Source organism: Sebastes fasciatus, chromosome 9 (genome assembly GCF_043250625.1).
Source record: "Sebastes fasciatus isolate fSebFas1 chromosome 9, fSebFas1.pri, whole genome shotgun sequence".
Taxonomy (NCBI): domain Eukaryota; kingdom Metazoa; phylum Chordata; class Actinopteri; order Perciformes; family Sebastidae; genus Sebastes; species Sebastes fasciatus.
Window position 1 is genome coordinate 5,933,495 of NC_133803.1, and position 21,897 is coordinate 5,955,391.

At 41.5% G+C, this 21,897-nt stretch overlaps 1 protein-coding gene across 13 annotated transcripts in view; it reads right to left on the reverse strand.

The window, feature by feature from the left end:
• Positions 1-21,897, reverse strand: part of col13a1 (collagen, type XIII, alpha 1) — a 135,982-nt gene that overhangs the window by 44,969 nt on the left and 69,116 nt on the right. For 11 of the 13 annotated variants that reach the window (XM_074645562.1, XM_074645561.1, XM_074645560.1 and 8 more), the window contains exons 5-12: positions 16,760-16,795; positions 13,403-13,429; positions 8,225-8,275; positions 6,118-6,153; positions 4,447-4,473; positions 4,110-4,136; positions 408-434; positions 269-295 (exon numbers count right to left, since the gene is read on the reverse strand). In XM_074645562.1, coding sequence (XP_074501663.1) covers positions 269-295; positions 408-434; positions 4,110-4,136; positions 4,447-4,473; positions 6,118-6,153; positions 8,225-8,275; positions 13,403-13,429; positions 16,760-16,795 — 258 coding nt within the window. The remainder of the gene's footprint in view (positions 1-268; positions 296-407; positions 435-4,109; positions 4,137-4,446; positions 4,474-6,117; positions 6,154-8,224; positions 8,276-13,402; positions 13,430-16,759; positions 16,796-21,897) is intronic. The other 2 variants (XM_074645566.1, XM_074645568.1) reach the window with 2 other exon arrangements.

Consider the following 21,897-nt stretch of genomic DNA (forward strand, 5'->3'; position numbering starts at 1 on the left):
CAGACGCCATTATAACGAAGACCGAGAAGCCCATACTGTATGTGGGAGCGGATCGGCCGGGCGGACGCTCAATGTTGCTGTTGAGTGTAGGGATTTTATCGCCGTACGCGTCATCTCCGACGGACCGTCCTCCTCGCTCTACGGCTGTCAGATTGAGTGGTTATTCACAGTAAATAAACAGGTAATTCTTCTTCCACCACGGCTGGCTGGTAAACTATAGGATGTGTTACTTGACCAAATTGTCAAACTACTGAAAACTATGTCTCACCTTCTCCCCTTTGGGTCCAGGTTCCCCCTAGAAAAAAAAACACAAAACACAAACACAGGTGAATGAGATGTATAAGTGAGTGTTTAAGCAGTTGCCTTAACAGATTAGCAGGTTACTACCTCAGAGGTCAGAAACTTACCGGTATGCCTTTACCGCCACGCTGACCCTGAAAGACAACAGCAACACAGTCAGTCTTGAATGTGATTATAAGGCATATAGATTTGCAGCTTTGCAAAGAAATTCAACACGACTGAACACAAATGCCTCCAATAAATATGAGTGAAACGAGTAAAAGTGTCAAGGTATCAATCTAACTGATGAATTAGCTTTTGCAGGAGTCTATTCCAATTACTTGTTATGGGTGAAAGCGCTCACTTTGACTTCCCACCAGGCCCTGGGGTGTGCCCAGCGTATAGCTGTCAGAGCTCAGCGACCAGTTGATTAATGAACTCAGGGAGAGGGCCCAGTAGAGGACACATCCAGTGCACCCCCATGCTGGTGACCCCACAGGCTCAGCAGCTCCAAAGCCACTTTGCAAAGGCAACAGCACCTCTATACATTTACCAGACAAGCCCTAAAAAGCCCTTTTTTAATACTCCCTGACATCTGTCAGGAAGGAGACTAAGAAACGGGAGCTCATTATCGAACCATTAATCAACATTAAACATTATTTCAACAGTCATAAGTTACTGGCGTAGAGTTCACTGGAGCTGTCCCCCCCCTGCTTCAAAAACAAACCCCCTGTCAGACCAAAAGTAATGATCTTCAAACAGAGGCGTGCGAGAAGCTACTGAAATCAGCAGTGGGTGTGATAAAAGCCAGAGCATCAACCTCAGCTGGACACTGAAATGACCTATACACCACAACATCATTCAAGGAGAACAGAGCTCTGTTGTACTGCTAATGTGTATTGAAGCTGGAAATAATTCCAGAGGAGGAACCAAAATGATCAGTTGAAGAAACTCATGGTTAAGGCAACATTAACATTAACATAAATAGTTAAGGTTTGACAACAAAAGTAGCTACTTGGTTAAGTTCAAGGAAAGATTGTGTTTAAGTTTAATAAAGAGGGGAGTGTTAGAGGTCTGTGACAGTACACACACTCCGACACCTTTATTTCACCCTCAAGGACACACTATGTCCTGCCAACCCTGTCTCTTACAAAATTACATTCCCATACAAATAAACTGCATTCTCAAATACGTTTCGAGGGAAATGTAATTCCTCCTGTATTACGGTCACAGTTGTAAACAGTTTTAAACACGTGGTTGTAAATTGAAACAAAACAAAACAAAAACACACAACAAAACTACTCGGTTAGGTTTAGTAAAAAAAATTATCATGATTTGGCTTAAAGCTTCAGTAGGCAACACAGGTTACGTTATTAAACTACAGACGTAAATTAAAATAAGTCAATGTTGACTTTTAGTTTCACACAGGACATAAACAGCGGTCTCCTGGGTGAAAGTCCTGGGTTTGTTTGACCCATCGATCCACCCTGACCTCCTTCCTATGCAGATTTTCGCAGACTGTCATTAGAAATATATTTGTTATACATTAAAAAACAATCATAATCCGCGACCAAAAACATATTTCATATTGCAGTTTTAGTTGTATGGGAGTGTAATTTTTAGGAGACAGTCCTGCGTTGAAACTGAACATTAACTTAAATAGCCCGTGGAAGCTGGAAATCCGCCTTCTTGCCCTGGCTCTGTAATATCTGTCTGAGTCAGCCAGAGTCAGTCGTCTTCAGATCATTGGTTACGAATGACACTGAAATGAATGGTTTCACTAGTCCTGCCTTACCGCCATGATGCTCATTATATGGCTAATGAAGAATCAAGTGATTTGGAGGATATAGTAAACGTAAATGGCGAAGCAAATGCTTGAGGCATTAAATGTCCTCAAGCCTCAGTAAGCACAGTCTGAAACCCCTTAAGGCCCATTGCAGTTAAGAGTTTTACCCACTAACCCTGATTGAAAGCCAGAGTGTGGCTAACAGCTCCCATCTGTCTTGGCCTTGTCCCTGCTGCATGCAACCCACTGTTAGCCCATTACTGTGTGGCATAAATCAGGCCACCACTCTGTTTTTCTTATAACTTTTGTGGGTACAAAATAAACAGGCAGCTCAAGTGACCTTAACAGCAGAAGAAGGTTCTATGCAATTATTTCCTATTTGTACGGAAGCCCTGAAAAGCAAGGGAGAAATTAAAATATTTTAGTGATCCATTTTTTTTTTTTTACCTAAATTGTTTTCTCTCCTGTGTTTATAACTTAAAAACAGATGGAAAATTATGTTTTGCAAGGATAATCTTTCTAAGATCCTTTTTTTTTCACCTGTGAAAACAGGTGAAAAAAAAATTCAGGCTCATTTTTCTAAGTAACAAACTAATACCAAACCAGGATTTAGATTCTGACAAACAGTCGACCTTTGACTGAATGAATGAGGAAATAAAGCAGCGTGTCTGGCTCTGTAAGACGGAGGACACAGAGAGAAACTGACAGCGAGCAGGTTGGATTCACAGAGTCGGTTACCACGGTAACCACGGTAACCACGGTAACTGACCAAGAGTTGAAGTTACCTAAGGAACTGAAAACCCAGAGGCCCCTTTCAGACCCGTTATTGACATGCGTCCTGAGTGATTCGAACACAAGTGGACAGCTCCGAGTTCGTCTGTTCACACCTGGCATTAGAATGCGTCTCCACATGCATCCTGAGTGACCACTTGTGATCCGATCTCACTTCCCCGCTCTATATGCAAATAAACACGTAGTAAACACACGGCTAATACAGCAGACGTTGTGACGTAATATTGCATGAATGTCAGTAGTAATATCCAACATATTCATGATTTGGGTACATTTTGTCAACATCAAAATAAAAGGTTATTGTACCCGCGGTAACAGCGGGGCCCAGAGCTTCAGAGTGCTGGGAATGAGAGAGGGCGAGCGGGCGGGCGGGTGTCAGCCCAGTGTAAAGCAGCGGAACAAAAATACCGACACATCTCTAACAGTATGATAATAATGCACTTCGCTTGCCTAGTCTGATAATCTGTTAATATGTAGCCTATAGATAAGATATATTTTAATAAAATACATTCGTACCAACAGGATACAGTAGAGCACAGAGGCTGTTACCATGCTGCGAGGCAGACAAACGCTCGCGTCTGCCCGTCTACTCACATGAGCAGCACAGTGAGACCCCGCGAAGGTGAGTAGGCGGTCCATAATGTGGCTCACTACACACTGCTAAAAGAATGTGGCCATATATGGCCCAGACCCAGAGCTGTCCACTCGTGATCCGATCATTGAGGACGCATGTTAATACCAGGTCTGAACAGGGCCAGAGTTTCCCTCGTCTCAGGGTTAACATACTCAGAGGTTTCATTAAAGCCGTTTTCTGACACAGACCTCTGGAAGAAAACATGAATGAATTATTCCTATTTAGAACACGGGGTATCGGTGCACTCTGATGGTCGAAATAAGTATTACAACAACAATCAGAAAATGGGCTGATTTTGTGTAAAAACAATTTCACCTGTTTTCAAATAGATAGAAAAAAAGTAAAAGAAATGGTCCTGGCATAATCTTTTTTCACCTGTTCTTCAGTCATAAACACAGGAGAGAAAACTATTTAGATCTAGAAAAATAGATCACCAGAATTTTTTTTTTCTCACTGCCTTTCAGGGCTTCCGTATATTTGCTTTGGCTTGTTGGTGCAGATTTCATGTAACATTCCCAAAATATATATCCAAGGTTTTATGGACTCAAATGAGTGCTTGCCCGGCGGTAATGGTATTACAGTTCAACTATGTTTGTGACAAATTGAAGGAATGCTTACCATGTCTCCCTTCTGTCCGTTCTGTCCCTGTGTGAGCATTAAAAACAGTGAGTGCAGGTGGTATAATAATAAAAATAATAATAATGATAAGCTAAACAGATGCCTCCACTTGATTTCCTTGGAAAAAGTTCTTAGAAATATCCACAGCATTTTTAACGCCCACCCTATAATAACAGCAATGACACTAATGGAGATTTTATTACAGTAATGACCATAATCATTCTTAGCTTAATTATGCTCATTATCATCACAGAGTGCTGGCTGGGTTCTGGGCACTGAAGAAGCACTCAATTACTCAGTTATTTCACTTTTTGACAAGAACTTGGGGGAAACTCACAGACGTGCCATCCAACCCAATTGGACCCTATAGGATAAAAGAAGGAAATGTTTATGAGTACATATGGAGATCAGCAATTGCATCACAAGTGACTGCACCAACAGCTGGTCCCATTACAACATCAGGTGGAAAGCCGTCTATTTGCCAATACTCACTAACTATACTGTATAGCAGTTAATTAAATAATGTTTGCAAAAGGAGGTTACGATTAGCCCAGATTCAGGATTGTCCCATGCATCATGGGCCTGGATAGGCATTCCACACAACTCATAAATGTCAGTCGCTCAGGACCTGATGAATTCAGTTGCAGGAGGAATGTTGAAAACACTTCTTAGTGACTTTTATGGTGAGGGACTCGGAGTAGAGCCGCTGCTCCTTTGCGTCGAAAGGAGCCAGCTGAGGTGGTTTGGGCATCTAGTAAGGATGCCCCCTGGGCGCCTCCCTAGGGAGGTGTTCCAGGCACGACCAGCTGGGAGGAGGCCACGGGGAAGACCCAGGACTAGGTGGAGAGATTATATCTCCACACTGGCCTGGGAACGACTCAGGATCCCCCAGTCAGAGCTGGTTAATGTGGCCCAGGAAAGGGAAGTTTGGGGTCTCCTGCTGGAGCTGTTGCCCCCGCGACCCGACCCCGAATAAGCGGTTGAAGATGGATGGATGCATGGACTTTTATGGTTGCTACCTACCTACCTTGGGTGAGTGTAAAGTAAAAATAAACTTTTCTTCTTCACGCACCCAGTTTGAGAAGTGTTCAGCAGCCCTCAGTGGACGATTAGTCACCATGACATCACCCATTGGTTTGTGGACTACGGTTTTGAAGCTTCGAGTTTGCCGTTTTGGCCGTCGCCATCTTGCTTTTTTGGAACCAGTAGTGACACGAGAGGGTGGAGCTAAGTACAACCGAACGCTGAATAAGACATTTTTAGGGGACCAAAATGTTACAATTTTCATGAACTGAGAGGGTTCAGAGGGTTCAGTGCCTGACATGTTTTGGATGTGTGAAATGTCTATCCAGGACTGTGTATGACAGTCCTCCACCGGGACTACACTGCAATGTCTTGACATTGTTTTGTCTTCCAAACTAACAGGTTGTAGCTTGAGAGGAGAGTAAGCTCCATTAAAGTAATCAAGCTGTTTGTTTTCATCTTTGTCATTTAGCTAGTGTGCACATCTTGATACAGATAGCAGCTTAAGAAACTTCAGAAAAATCTAATAAATCCAATAGATGAAAATATTTTCAAGCAGAATCTATGTAAGTATGAAGAAATTATAGGAACACAAAATTTGACTTTAAACTTAAAGTGACTATTCACTATTTTACTTACTTATACTTATAACTATGTATGTAATAAAGAAGTAATAATTAGCAATTGGTGGTGTGTCATTTGTCAGCTGATTAGTCACGGAGAGTTCATTTGGAAGGTAATCAGATATCTAGGAAGTAACCATTCATTAGCATATCATCTAGAACTCAATTCTAAATTCACTTACAATCTCCTATCACTATATATTCAAGAGTTATTCACAAACTACTCGTTCCATGGTAACGACTAAATATTTTGTGATTACGCTTCGCTGTCTTTTGCTTATTTAAGTAAAATAAAAAAATGTCCCGCTTTCACACAAATCATTAAAGCATCATTTAGCCTGACAGACACGGTCATGACTTACTGGAAAGCCTGGAAATCCTCTTGTCCCAGGTTGTCCCTAAAGAGAAACAGAAAAAAAACAATCAGTGTGTTTGTTGTACATCTGAAAGTCGGACAGAAAAAAAACTGCTGGAAGCAGGTCAGTGGAAGAAGATACACTTCTCTCCCTCTATCCTCCACCGCACCGAGCTATTTGTTGAGTACCGACATTGATTTTGACGCAAAGAGTGATTCTGAAGACTCTGGGGAATACATTCAGAGTGTGTTGAGTGCAGGTTCTCTCTGCACAGGAGGAAACTGGATGCCGAAATGGAACACTGAATACGAGCTCAATGAGTGTATTTCAATAACAATTAGCCAGCATACTTTAATCAGCAAAGCTTTTCTACTCTGCTTTTCAAACCGGTACAAGACATTTAATATCCCCGGGAAAAAGGAGTGACGGGAAAATAAAGATGTAGGGAAAGACAATGACAAGGAGATGAACGTGACTAATGACACAGATTGTGTGGAGGTAGTTACAAGGAGCTATGAATGGTTTCTGACCCTAGGGATGTAAAGGACAGACATGGGTTCATGTTTTTGTTTTTTTAATAATTTGACAAAAACAAGTTGACCTTACGTAAAAAAAAAAAAAAGTTTTGTCGAACATTTTCCAAGATCAAGAATGAACTGTAATGCTTAACATTTATGCAAACATGAAAAAGACGCTCTCTCCACTGACAAAGACCATGAGATGCAGCTGAAAGCTCTTGAAAAAGCAAGTGCACCTTGAGGTAAGTTATTTTCTGTTTTGGCAAATTTCTAAAGTCAAGAATTAATATTCATGCTAAACTTTTAAGCCAATGCAGAGGAAAAGTACACCTTGAGATGAGATTGCAAAACGCTACCAAGTGGACCTTGAATTAATTTTTTTTTACCATTTTATTACTATTCCTAAGGTCAAGAATTAACTTTCGTGCTCAAATCTAATGTCAACATGCATGAGTTCTAAAACTAAAGAAAAATGGAAAAGATCTATCCATTGATGAAGACAATGAGATGTGGTTGAAAGTTCCAGAAAAGCTTAAAATTTAACATCAAGAATCGCCTTTCACACTCACTGACTTTCCGATTTTGCATCAAAAGTTTTCATGCAAACATGCATTATTATATCACGCGCATATATCCATAAAATGACTTCTTTGCAGCCCATAATCAAGCTGTAAGGTTTTCAACCTTTTCTCACAGTTGGAAAATATCTTCGCACTCATCCATCCAACCAGATGACATGACAATGTGGCGAAGAAGTCGGGAGCGCTTGGCTCGCCTCAGCTGTCAGTTCCTCTCATTTTCCCTCACCTCTCTTGAATTAACTCCCTTGTTCCATCTGAGGTCACGACCGGAGTCTCTTATGTCAATCTCACCTGCTGTGTCAACTAGCTTCTATAAGTGTGTCTGACTGACTGGCCCTCGAAGTTTGGGACTTGGCTCCTTACTGCACAGAGCTCCCCTCCACAGCCTGTTATTCATTAGAAATGCCTATTACCATCTAGGACGAGTGGGCACACACAGGTATAGATTGTAAGAACCATCGATTAGAAGAACAGATGTGTGCTCCACTCCAGCCAATTGGCTGTAGACTTTTAGTGGCATTTAAAAAAAAAAAAAAAAAAAGGCATACTATGCTACTTATTAGGCCACAATGTCCTCCTGGAAATTAAAAAGGAGAAGAAAAGCAAACAGTAAACTCATTTGGCTTCATAACAAGAGTCTGGATAACTAACATTGACCCCAGTTGGACCAGGATGGAGTCTCTTGCTTTGCTTCCTGATAAAGCAAGCATGACTAATTATCCAATGTATGGCCAAATCACAGTTCCTTGCTACAATGCTGCTGTTTCCACACAGCCTGTAATCATATAGCATTATTCTATCATTTGTGGTGCATGTATGTGCTTGGCTGGACTCTCCAATTGTCTAATTCAATCAACAGAACTGAAAAGTCTGTTGCTGTTTAACAACCTAATGTGTTAAGCAGAGGTCTACTACAATGGTAGATAATAAAATAAAAAGACTTGGTGTGCAGGCCGACAGCACTGATTCAAGGTAAGAGGTTTAATGGGTGTAGGGAGAGGTGAAGACACTTACAGGAGGTCCTCTTGGTCCAATGATAGACAGACCTGGCTCGCCTGGAGCTCCCTGTAGACAGATAAAAAGAGAGGAAGAAACAGGTAGATATTATTAGAAGAAATTCAGCACATCAATGCGTTCCTCCAAAGGTACATAGCTGTAGCGTAGGGGCAAATCTATTCACTAGCATCTGTTTAGCTCCTCTCGGACAACCGGTGGACATGCATAGAAATGTAAAGCTCTGGTCACACTATAGAAAGTTGATCTGCTTGATCTCATGAAATTGGTGGTGCTAGAAGCTTGGTGACTATTTGTAGGGTTAGATGGTTAATGCCGTGGCCACACTGGGAACGTCAGGAGCGTGTGACGGCTGCGTTGCGTGGCGGCTGCGTTGCGTGGCGTCTGCGTGATTCACGCGTCGGGTGTTCACACCAGCTGCGTTTCTGCTGCTTCTGTTGTCAGCCCTTTCTTTCTACATAGAGTTTGCCTTTCATAATGGCCATTTAATTTCATTATAAATATAATCTATATTTATTTTAGACCGAGAAAGGATAAGAAACGTGTGGTAATTTGTAAATATTAGTAATAATCGAGAATTAAAACCTCGTACTATAGTCATTCATTGAGCTCTGCAAGTCACTGCATGTTCTACAACACTGTCCAGCACATATTTCAGAATAAAAGCCTCATGTAAACAAATTAAGGAATTATTTCCACATAAAAAACACTTCAGGGCTTTTATTTTGAAATGAAAGCAGAAAGTGTTGATTTAAAAATAAGTCTTTACTTTTTTTCATCTCCGTAACATATTCTATTGATGTCTAGACATTGAAACTGTAGTAATGTTGCTGGTATGATGTCAATATACAGTCAATAGATCACTTCTGTTGTTGCTGTGAACCGCACGGCTCACGTAAAAAATAGGCGAGACTTTGAATCTCTGACATGCAGCTGAGCCTCAGGTGAGACACATGTCTCACGCGGGCCGTGTGGCTGCTCTAACCCGTTGACATGGACGCCGAAATAAAAAACAACGGGTAATGCAGCCGCTACCAGCTCCTGACGTTCCCAGTGTGGCTGAGGCTTAACTGCTTTAGCTAGCCAACAAACCGCTAACACGCTAGCCAGCCGGGAACATGCTACGGCTATTCCATGATGTCATAGGGATCTCATCAGGGTTATCACACCTTGGTCTTGGACAGGATATAGTGCCAGTTTTATAAAAATAAATTTTTTTTTATCATATTTGCTCAAAGTTGCCTACTACAACCAATACAAAATTGCACTCCCTTCAGGAATTTATTCATGAGGCATATCGACCTTCTATGACCTTTTATACCCCAGCAGAGCAGGGTTATAAAAACATAGTGTGGCATAGTTAAAAGGCTTCCTCTGTTTTGGACTCTGAAGACAATTTTCTGTCAATCAACATTAAACAACTCATGTGTCAAAGTTCAACCAAAGTCTAACTAGCATTGCTCCTTTGAGCCAAATCTCTGATTGCAGCGATTCCGTCTTTGATTTGCGTCCACAATTTTGCTTGAATTTTTTGCTGTTTTTGTATGATCAGGCCTCAGGTATTCAAATTGACTATCACTTTCATCCCAGACTTCATAACTTGATAGTGTGACTCAAAAGATCAGCAGTGTTGCTGTACAAACAGTGGAGTACCTCTGGGCTCTGGATTTGGCACAGAATAGTTGATTTGCACCGTGACAGCGGTGGCCTTATACCCTCCCCTGCACGATCCCACAAACCAATGAGGCCAGACTGGCCAACTCAGGTTTCCAGCACTTTCCCTTATTAGCTTCTGTCGTCCTGAAGGGAAACCCGATCTCAAGGACATATCTGATGGTCCCAGTCATCCATCAAAGACAAAGGTGATTCTAAATATTTCTGAACAAATGTCTATTTTAGGAGGCCAATGATTTGTTTTCTCACTCTTGGCTTGATGACAGATGAATCACTCGGGGGCCAGAAGGCGAAGGTAATGATGGATAAAGAGGGTTCCTGTCATCTGAGGCAGTTTTCAGTTACTTCCTTGGTTTTCTATAGTTTTAGTATGTTAGACAAGTGAAGTTCTACAGATACACTCGTGCAGGGATTGGATTGCTTTGATTGCAAGAGGTCAAGGTAACAAGGCAACAGTTACAATCACAACTAAAAACCAGGACCCACTCAGAGCAAATACACCAAAAACAGTAAAACCATGCTGTGGAATCACAAGCATACAAAACTATGTAGATCTCATTTCCCTCTAAATGACATTTTCTCCAGCCCATAATGAGTAGGATGTCCATCTGCTGTGGTTCTTTCACAAACCAATCCATCATGTCTTTCTGTTTTTTCTCTCTCAGCCTGGCTCACTTTGCCAGTCTCTTTGCCTTAAGCACCCTCCCACAAAACCCACAGAAGCCATTTGTTTGAAGAGTGCAGTGGAAAAGCTTGTCTTCACTTATTCTCATTGTGCCTGACTCACTCTTCTTTTCCTGGGGAAGATGCTTCCATTTTAGTTTGATGATCTACAGCCAAGTCTGCTGTGTATAATTCCTGTATTTCTTCATCCTCTCTGTCCCAGCAGCTACTCTAAGAGGCTAACCGCACGTGGGACAAAACCCGATCGTACTATTACAATTAGTTCCCTGCCCAGAAATAAAAAGGAAACCAATAGATTATTTTGGCTGCGCATCCGCAGAGCGGTCCAAATAGCCGCCACTACATTGTCAGGTTATTTCTGTTCTGAGGCTGAAAACTACTTTTGCTTTGGCTGGCTGTCAATATTAATAAAGATGCTTGGCTAATAACCACACTTGTCGTTGTGATATGACAGTCGAGAATGTGCTGAGTGTTTCCCCTTTTTCTCTGAACACCTACGCATCACAAATCACACTGCATTTGATGAGAACAAATCTGTAAAATCTGCTGTTTCTGGCTTTGAGACAGCTGATAGATGGGGATGTTATGATTGCTTTAGCAAATGTGGGGAGTCAGTTTTGAAGGTGGGGGGGAGGGGTTCAAATTCAACAGGCACATGCATTTGCAACACGTCGAGAACGTGAAACGGGATACACTTTATCAAAGCTCCATTCATTTTTCTTTTTTTTTTTTCTTCACCAGCTAAGTTGCTGACATTGGCTGTCTGCAGTTTGGTACTCTGTCAGTGCCCTTCGGCGTGTAATCCCAACGCACCGAGGCGCTCTTTAGCATCTGTATGAGACACAAACTCCTAACTAACTCCAATGTAAACCCATCCGGGTCATTATTAGACGCTCAGAGCAACTAACGAAGTATAAAGAGCGAGAAAGTCAGTATATGACAGATGGAAGTGGAGGTTGGATGGGTCAAACTAACACAGGACTTTCACCCAGGAGGCTGCTGTTCATATATGAAACCAAGTCAACATTGACTTATTCTACTGTAGTTTTGTTATGTAACTTATGTACTTACTAACTAACGCCAGTTACATAACAAACAGAGTTATTTTAACCCAGTCCATGATCTTTTCTTAAACCTAACCAAGTAGTTTTGTTGTGTAAGTAAACCTAACAACTAAGTAAACCTATGTCGGAAGTTCATTTTGAAAAGACACTATATGCATGTATTGAGTGGAAACTGACCCTGACACATCCGAAACTGACGCTAGAGGGGATAACCTAGAGCGCCATAGTTTGAAGCATAGGGTCACTGATTTCACCATTTGCGAGCGAGAATGTGTTGGTAAAAGAGGCTAAAAAGAGCTCTGTAGAGCTGAGAGGGGACCACAGATTTACACAAGAAGCTACACACATCGTCAATTTAGTCATTGTTAATATGAATAATATTGATTGGTGCAGCTGAAAAGAAATTGCTCAACGCTTTGGGAAACATGGTAAGTGAGCACAAAGAACAAAGAAAGTGGCCAAGTGTATTTCCAAAAGTGTTCCGTTAGTAGGAAGATGTCCTGCAGAGTTTTCTTGTAAACTAAGTTTCTGTTTACATTCACTGTTTTTTCTCGCCAGAACACAGTGTGAATCATTGAGGTCTAACAAATGTGTAGAATGCTTTTCCTGTTTGAAACTTGCATTGTTTACAGCCATGTTTATTAGCTGGCAGTCCTCTTCTTTCCTGTCTTTTTTTTTTTGCGTATTTCTGCATTTCTTGGCACGTCACTGCCACCCGTTAATCTGTGGAATAGTGAAACCATTGGTGTGCGTCATGCATCTCTGCATGCACAAGAACAAACAAAATGGGTCTCTTAAAAACATTGCTCCATAGCAGCTAAAAAGTGGTGAAAAACTCCACATGGTTGCTTTGAGTTTCACTTCCACGCAGCTCCGCATTGAACTTGATGTAACTTTCACATGAGTTCATTTTCATTGATGAACTTCAAATCAACCTTCGACAAACTGCAGCAGACATCAAATACTCTTTTGCGGGTAGAGTTCATTGCATTGATGTGAATAAAAAGTGATCATATGGATTTTTATATTCCTGCGCTGCCGACCATGACAGATTTACTGCATGTTTACAGTCTCTGTTGACACACTTTTGCAAATTCATGAAGCCAAGTGGGAGATATCGGAGCCTACAGTAAAAATTGGTCTTACATGTAATTTCCACCTTGAGGCCAATATCAATCTTTTCTCTCCCATCTGGCAGCTTATGTTCAGAGCTAAGATTTAACGGTTGTGCAACGCACCAGTAACAACATTTATTTATATCAATATATAACTCTATTCATTCGGAGTTCTCTTTGAGAACATGTAAAACGTACTCTGATGTGGCCTCTATAAACCTTTCTCCACTTTCTTCAGGGAGTCTTAAATTTGAACTTTCAGACGCTCATGTGACAAATTGTTACTATTGTGTTTCATGGTGTAAGGAGTTCAGGTAATCCAACCAGGGTGGGAAACCATTTACAGAATGTGACCCTCACGCTGTTTGAAAATACAGACCTGAGTCCCTGATATAAATCACATGCTACCTGTACAGAGCCACCACCAAGTCACATTTTAGCAACGTCTCAAATGAGCCCCCTGTTCATATTTAACTGTTCTACAACTCACCCTATCCACGCTGATACAAACAGACTGGTTAGACCACCGTTGACCAAAGTAACAAAGGACACCAAATCAAAGCCAAAAACTTCTAGGACAAAGTTTGACTTTGAGATGTCTTTACATAATCCTGCTACAGGGCACATGGTCCTAAACTTACCTTCTCCCCTGCTTGTCCTTTTAAGCTCTGGGATCAGTCACAGCAGACACAGTCACATGCAAAAAGGCGTGAAGGGAGGAGAGAGACACAAGAAAGAGAGGAACCAGTGTTAGAGACATGGAGAGGGTTCAGGGCATGCAGCATTTTCAGCACTAGTGATGAGGAAGGGGTGACAGAGCTAAGGCGAGCTACTGTAAGTTAATTAGGAGCTAAACGGCCTCAGTGTGCGTCGTCTCACAGTGTCCGACACATCCTTTCTGATCCAACTATTCATCCAACACTGATGGCGACTTTTCCAAAACAGATAATTTAACATTAACGCTCATTTTATGCAGCTTTATTTTTTTATTATTCGTTCAGCGACTGTCATTGCTAATCATGCACGCTTTCAAGGAGACACTGTCCAAATGTTATCCCCAAATACACGATTCATCACGATGGTATCACAAAGACACACAAAGGAGTTCTCGGAAAGAGCTTTGCCATTAGATGTGCTCCAACGGCATTTTACGCAACCGAGTTCCTCTAAAGCATACTGAGACCTTAAAGGGGACATATCATGATCATTTTCAGGTTTATACTTGTACTTTGGGTTTCTACTAGTACGATCAGTCTTTGCAGTGTGTTCAAACGCAACTTGTCGGCCAAGACAAGGGCGACGTGAGGTAACTCAACGGGCGGCCTTCGTCACTGCTATTTCTTTGATGTCGGATTGGTGTGTCTGGACCTCAACAGACATCGTGATACAACAAATCTGCGTAAGGGAGCGTGTCACTTCCCTCCACTTCCTCTGAGAGGGGACACAAGGGTTTAGAGTTTGACTAACATGTCAGTTCACCATTACTGGCCTTTCATTACCTCCGCCAAGGCCGAAGGCCTAGGAAGGAGGTTGTGTTTTCAACGGCGCTGGTTTGTTTGTTTGTTTGTTTGTCTGTTAGCAGGATTACTCCAAAAGTCTGCGATGGATTTGAATGAAATTTTTTGGAGGAGTGGGGTGTGGCACAGTGAACAATCCATTAGATTTTGGTGACGATCCAGATCATGATCCGGATTCAGGAATTTTTTTAAGGATTCCGATCAGCAAGAACATTAAGACCGCAGGGTATAACACTAGCGTCTTGAGATAACTTCTGTTGTGATTTGACGCTATACAAAAATACATTGAATTGAACTTGCGCAGTGTAACTGTCGGTCACTACTGACATAAAAAAAAAAAAAAAAAAAAACCTTGGCTTGATAATTGAGCACGCTGTGAAATTCCTTACATGCATCCAGTCTTAAATATGTGGCAGGGCTCAAATGTTTGAAATATGGCCATATCCAAAAGAAATGTTCAAAACTAACCAGATGAATTGAGTGGCAACCCTTTAAATTACAGGCCGTTAACTGCACAGAAATGACTGGAAGTAATACCAAAGAAAAAAACAGATTTGTAATTAGTGGTTACACTTTTGCACTACAGCCTGGGTGGGCTGAAACCCAGCTAAAGGATATATTTGTGTTCAACAGAACTGAGATGCATTGATAGTTGCTGTAGCAAAATGAGGGAATATACTGTATGTTATAGGGTATAGGGAGGAGGTCGGGGTGGATGGATGGGTCTAAAGAGACCAGACTTTCGCCAAGGAGACCGGTGGTATAGGGTACCGTGTGAAATCAAGTCTACGTTGATTTATTTGTCACGTAACTTACGTACTTAAGTAACGCCACTTCCATTTATTCCAGTTATTTTAAGCCAAACCACGATCTTTTCCTAAGATCTAACTATGGAGTTTTATTGCCTAAACCTAGAGGAAGTTGGTTTGTGTGAGGATGGAAGTTTATTTTGAAAAGACGGTATGCATGTTTGGAAGTTGACACGTGTTGCTGGACATTCAGAAGAAAACGAACGAATAACTTTTTTCGTAAGATATCATACGAACCGTTGCGTGAGAATATGTTGCATTCTGTTAGAGTATCTGTAGTAGCGGTAACAGTTGTATTTCATACTTGTATAGTAATTACACAATTGCCTCATTACAATTTACAAATATTCATTTATGATGTAACATTATCAGCAATTCCATGCTCATTTAAAGCTGACCAATGACCAATAACGGTCAACAATTATAATGCTGCACTTATAATATTCATATAGTCAATGATTCAGTTCAAGACCCCAGACACTCCACAAGTGTTTTTAGTTATTGATTAAGACCTTTGTTCATGTTGAAGGTGAGCAAAACTATGCTGGGGGCATTAATGAGGTCACAGGATTCCTCCAACTCATTAGAGAGATGAAGGTGTAATTTGTCCCACCCTAACAGGTGTCAATCAAACAGTCTGTGTACACACCAACTCACACTGAGGAGAGCTCTAATCAGCCAAAATAAGGCCCTGTTCAGTCCTGGTATTAACATGCGTCCTCGGTGATCTGATCACAAGTGGTCAGCTTTAAGTACAGGTGTGAACGCACTCAAGACCCATTGAGGACGCATTGAGATCAGAGGTGGTCTGGGCCACATATGGTCACATTCTTTAAGCAGTGTGTAGTGAATGTGTCCCGGGCTACATTGAGGACCGCCTACTCAACTGACGTCCCACTGGGATCCGTGGGGTCTTACTGCGCTCCTCAAGAGAATAGACAGGCAGACACGGGCGCTTGTCAGCATGGCAACGGCCTCTGTGCTCTACTGTATCCTGTCGGTACAACTGTATTTTATTAAAATATATCTTATCTATAGGCTACATATCTAGACTAGGCATTAAGTGCATTATTATCATACTTTCAGAGACGTGTCGGTGTTTTTGTTCCGCTGCTTTGCACGGAGCAGACACCCACACGCTCTCTCTCATCCCCGGCTCTCTGAAGCTCTGTACCGCGCTGTTGCCTGGTAAAGGCAGCGGTGCCGGCGCGGGGGATCGCCAGTACAATAACCTTTAATTGTGACGTTAATAAAATGTACCTGAATTCACGTATATGTAGGATATCACAGCTGACATTCCTGTAATATTACGTCATAACGTCTGCTGTATTAGCCGTGTGTTTATTTGCATATAGGGCGGGGAAGTGAGATCGGATCACAAGTGGTCACTCAGGACGCACGTGGAGACGCATTCTAATGCCAGGTGTGAACAGACGTACTTAAAGCTGTCCACTTGTGATCCGATCACTGAGGACGCATGTTAATACCAGGTCTGAACAGGGCCTCAGTGGAACTACTGGTGTGGGGGTGGGCCGTAGGTGTATAATAGCAGCCTTTTATCTTAAACCACTGCTTGCCTTTGAACTGATATGTTGCTTGTGTCATTGGTCATGTCATAATGAATGTAACCTATTACTATAGTGCGCTTGATCCACAAGCCCATGTCACTCACCATTCTCCCAGGAATCCCCATACTTCCTTTGTCACCCTATTGACCAATGCAAAATTCAGAAGGAACAAGGGTCAATACGAAGGTTAGAATGAAGACTGAGGTGAACTCTTAAAGGGATACCTTGACAGTTAGACTTTGTCATTTTCATTGCAAATTTAATCTGATGGAATTAAATGTAATTTGAATCAAATTCCACCAACTCACTATAAGAACAGCAGTTGTTAACACACCACTAACATCGTTAGAATTGATCATTGGACCTAAATGGGTGCTACTATACTGGGAACGAGATGCTAACACTGGGTTTGTAAAAGTCTTAATGCCATGGTATCCATTTAAGGACTACAACCATTAGTGTTGAGAGGGTTTAGTCAGTTTACCATGCCATGCCTAATATTGAGCCTAGAGACAAGCATTCCATTATAGAAAAAAAGATGCAGTCATGCCCAACCCAAGACTCCTGATACATTTGAGATGTTTGTAATAATATTGCAAAGTGAGCATCAAATATTCCTTATGTTATTTGAGGCCATGACAAAAACTCTTATCTGACGTATTCAGTTTAAGGCCCTGCTCCGCCCGCATCTCTTTTCACACTATAGATAACCATAAACACGACGATGAGGGTATCCATTTCTTTAATGCACCTCCCTCTGTCCTCAGCAGCTATCTGAGGATCAGGAAATGCTCCAGTGATGACATTGAAGACTCACTGCTGCAGGAGGTCGTGGAAATAAGGAGAGCTGTTGGGGGAGTTGGATGATTAGAGGGATGAGGCCGGTTTTAGCAGCAGGTCAGGGCCTCGCTCTGTAAGTAATAATGTTCACCTGCGCTCAGGAGCTCTCATCTGTGAGGAGACAAAATGCATAACTGAGGAGAGCATTTGGGGAAACCCACTCGATGTCCTGATAATGGACTCATGGACCTCCCCATGTCTGAGAGATACTCACAGGTTTCCCACAAGTACTATACTACTAGGACTGTCACAATATCCGATTTTCACTACATGGTTGTCCAAAAGAATTCAAGACGATATTATTGCAATGGCTAAAGAATAGTCAAAAAAATAAAAATAAAAATAGTAATATGAAATGTTCTTCAATATGTCATATCTTTAATATGGAACAGTTGTCGGTTGCAGTTTGTAAACACACAACATTCAACGTTTTGTCTCTTTTTTTGGCAAAGGAATTACACTCAAAATACGGGTGGAGAGTACGGAAGCCCTGAAAGGCCAGCGAGAGACGTTTTTTTTCCTGGTGATCTATTTTCTAAGGCTGATCTAAATTGTTTTCTCTCCTGTGTTTATGACTGGATAATCTTTCTATGTTGCATTTTTTTCTTCATGAAGTGTTTGTTGTTGTAATACATATTTCGACCATCAGAGTGCATCAATACCACATGTTCTAAATATTCATTCTGGTTGGATATTATTTTGTTTCTCAGGACAAGTTCCCGCTTTTATGCGCTGTCAGTCATTTCTTAGAACAGCGTGAGGTTTTTACCCTCACATTCAAACATTACACAGCATCAAGTCACCCTCAGCTCAAAATAAACCTCTGCTTGTCCTCTTTTTTGCGAAGTTCTTTTTCTTTTATAACATTGTGACTGAGACAGCTGTCAGCAGGCTATGTTAGTTAGATAGTTAGTTCGACTAAAATATTTATTGCACATAATGTGTAATCTCAGTTAAAATGTCCAGCTGACAAGTTCCTGGGAGGTCCAGCGACGAACTGTTTGTATCTGTGCAGGAAGAGAGTCCTCCACATCCAGCCTCTGTTCTGACTGAGTCACAGCAGCATCACAGCTGTTATAGTATGGTTTTGAAACTGCATGGTCAATTTATCAGCTAATATTTGACCGGAAACCTAAATTTCGAATAGTTAAAGAAGAATTTGACAGTACCTCCTGTACAGTAAAGCAAAGACCACTGCCTGTCCACTTGGAGCCTGACTTTCTCGTGTGAATCAAACTACTGTACCGTCGCTCATCTTAGATGTGAGACATAGATTCAACTGTTTTCAGTCCTGATACATCAGATGTGCTGGAATCTCTGTCATTAGTCTGCGGTATGTTTTTTTTTTTTTAAAGCATTTAACTACTATCAGGCTACAGCTGGGCTCTTTGAAGCCCTGTCCAAGGTCCTGATTTAAACCAAAGGCCTTGGGGAGAATCTGGCACCACCAAAAAAATGGTTTTAATCCAGAGCCGGGGGCTTTATAAAGTGCCTTACGTGATTATTTGCTGCGACCGCAAAATACAACCTTCACTAAAGTGGGTTTTATAGCCATGAGACGAATAGAGTGTTTTGTAAAACCTCATTCAGTTCATGTGTTGCGCTACAGTCCACAGGCAGAAACCTGATCGCTGCTGCGCTGTTCCTCCTGCTGGATGTCCCAAAAACATGCCTCTACTCAGTTTGTTTCTTGTCTTAAAAGATCAGCGTTAGGGAGGCTGTTTTTCCTGTACCGACACACACACACGCACGCTTGCACGCACGCACGCACGCACACACACACAATAGGCCATACGTTGACAAACACACTGCAGTCAAAAAGGATTTATGCGGGTCCTTAGCAGTGCAATGTCGAGGTTTCTGAGCCAAATTTACAGCCTTAATGTGCCTCAGCTGGACCCTAGACTCAGACCAACAACACACACACACACACAGCTGACCGCAGTCACACCGGCCTCTACTCACCACTAGTATAACTTGTGAGAAAGACACCCATGAGACCACATTTGTTGTGAGAGTTATTTTACAGTTGATTAGATGAAGGCAGATATCTGATCTTAGCTTTAATTCATCTTTTTTAGGGAATCGTTGATTATTTCTAGTTAGTAGGAATTATAGGAACACTAAGCCCGTTCTCATCCCAACTCGTCACATACTGACGCTTTGTCAGGACCCCTTGGTGTCACCTTAGCGCGACAAAGTAAATACCTGATTAATGATGTGAATTCAAACAAAAAAAGGTTAGGTTTAGGCAACAAAACCACTTAGTTAGGGAAAAAAACATCCTGGTTTTTGATTAAAAATACTGTTTGTAAAGTGAAAGTGAAACTTAACATTGTAAACTCAAAGACAAACGACATCTTGTTGGTTTGCCATGTGTTTGTTTGACCCCTTCGTCACCACACCTGGATGGGTTTGGGTATAGTTAGTTGAAAGCCCAGTGCGTCTCATACAGACACTAAAGGGTGCCTTGTGCGTCAGTATCGCACGCCGACGAACACGTGACAAAACTTGACAACCCTGGGAGTGAGAACGAGCTGGAATACTGCACACCGTGAAGTTGGCCCACTTGCATGTGGAGAAATATAAGATGTGTGAGGAGGGAACACTGTGTTTGTGATCCATCATCGTATCGGTGGGGTCTACCTCCTCCTTCGGTTATAAAGACCGAATATGTCACATTGTGAAATAACCACATTCTATGGAAAAAACACACTGCTCCCTGATTTTCTATTCTTACAGACCCCTCTTTCCAAAACCACATCCTCCAGCCCCCATTCAGTCAAAGACCGCTCGTGATTTAATTTCCCGCTGCTTGACGGGTCTAATCAATCACAAAATCCTGGAAGGAATCTCATCATCGCTTTGACACAAACTGTCAGCGAAACTCCGGCAAAGGGAACATGGGAGAGGAAACACAGGACGGGTCTCTCTCTGCTTGAGACTGTTTTATGGACCCGTTTCACAAGTGAGCTTGTCAGAACCAAATGGTTATAACTGACTATCCGGGACAAAGGTCAGATACTAGATGACCACCTGTTGTCACGATAGAGGAACCGTGTGGGTTTGACATGTTGAGAGTGTTTGAATAGAGAGGAGCGGTAGAGGTGATACAGAAACAGAAGCAGAGAGATTAGCCTGTTGCAGAAATAGAGACAGAATTTGAATTAAAACAACCAAGAGGCCATGACACAGCTCCGTGGTGTTAGGAATGGATAGTGTTGTTAAGGTTTTAAAGCTATAAGCACTCAGTTCCACTGCTGTACTGACATCTCTGAGGTTTCTGAACTGAGAAGTCATCATGGATATAATATAGAATCAGATTGTTTGACTCGTTTTGATTCCATGTTGAATGTACATTCAAGTTCTATAACGATGATTAAACACATTTCACACATTGCCAGGAAAAGCATAGCTATAGACATCACGGCTAAAGCTGCATGCTAACTCTGTCACGGACAGGTGACTTTATCGCATCGTGGTAATGTGCGGTCACTCGCATCTCCGTAGTCAAATGCAGCCGAAGCTAAATGCATTCAAACGGTCCCCGATGGAGCTGATCGTGAATGTGTAAAGAGAACGGAGCTGGCGAGAGAGCTAGAGACGGACTTGGAGAAGTTAGAGGAAGTATACACGTGTGACTATGTCCAGTTTCAAAATGAAGGTGATAAACGGTACTGTATATACAAAAATACTTATAATGGAAATAAGGTTAATTGGATTCTAATCACCAGAAGTATAAAACATATTACTAATATGTGAGGGAAATGTCTTTATTCTTTGATTTTTTTTTTTGTTTAGTGGAAAAAAATTAGAAATACTGCCTGACAATGACGGATATATTTGACTTCAGGACATCTCTGACTACATACATGCTGAAAATCAAACTTTTTCACTGTCAATTTAGAGATTTAGAGTCCCTAGAAGTGTATGATTCAACTTTTTCCTACAATAAATTGTAATATCGAATCGGCACCCAAGTATCGTGATAGTATTGAATGGGGAGATAAGCATATCGTCCAGCCCTAATACACACAGTATTATGCGTATGTGTATATATTGTATGTTTGTATACAATTTCCATTCCTCTGTTGCGATAGTTGTTGTAACTGTTTTGTTTGTTTCATGTTTTTGGCCGTTGATCCAGAACTTTTACCTTTTTTGGCATTAAAAAACGCTGGTTTTCATTGGAAGTAACTAAGCTAGAGCAACATGGCTACACTACAAGCTACTCAGAATTATTTTATTTTTATTACATTACATTACACAATGACCAAATGTTGCCTACTTATTAGACACAAAAAAATTGTTGACAGATATTTGTAGACTGAAAAAAAAATGTCTTGGAGACAGCTATGGCTAATATCTGATAGCAACCGCTGTATATCTTTAATTTCTAGGA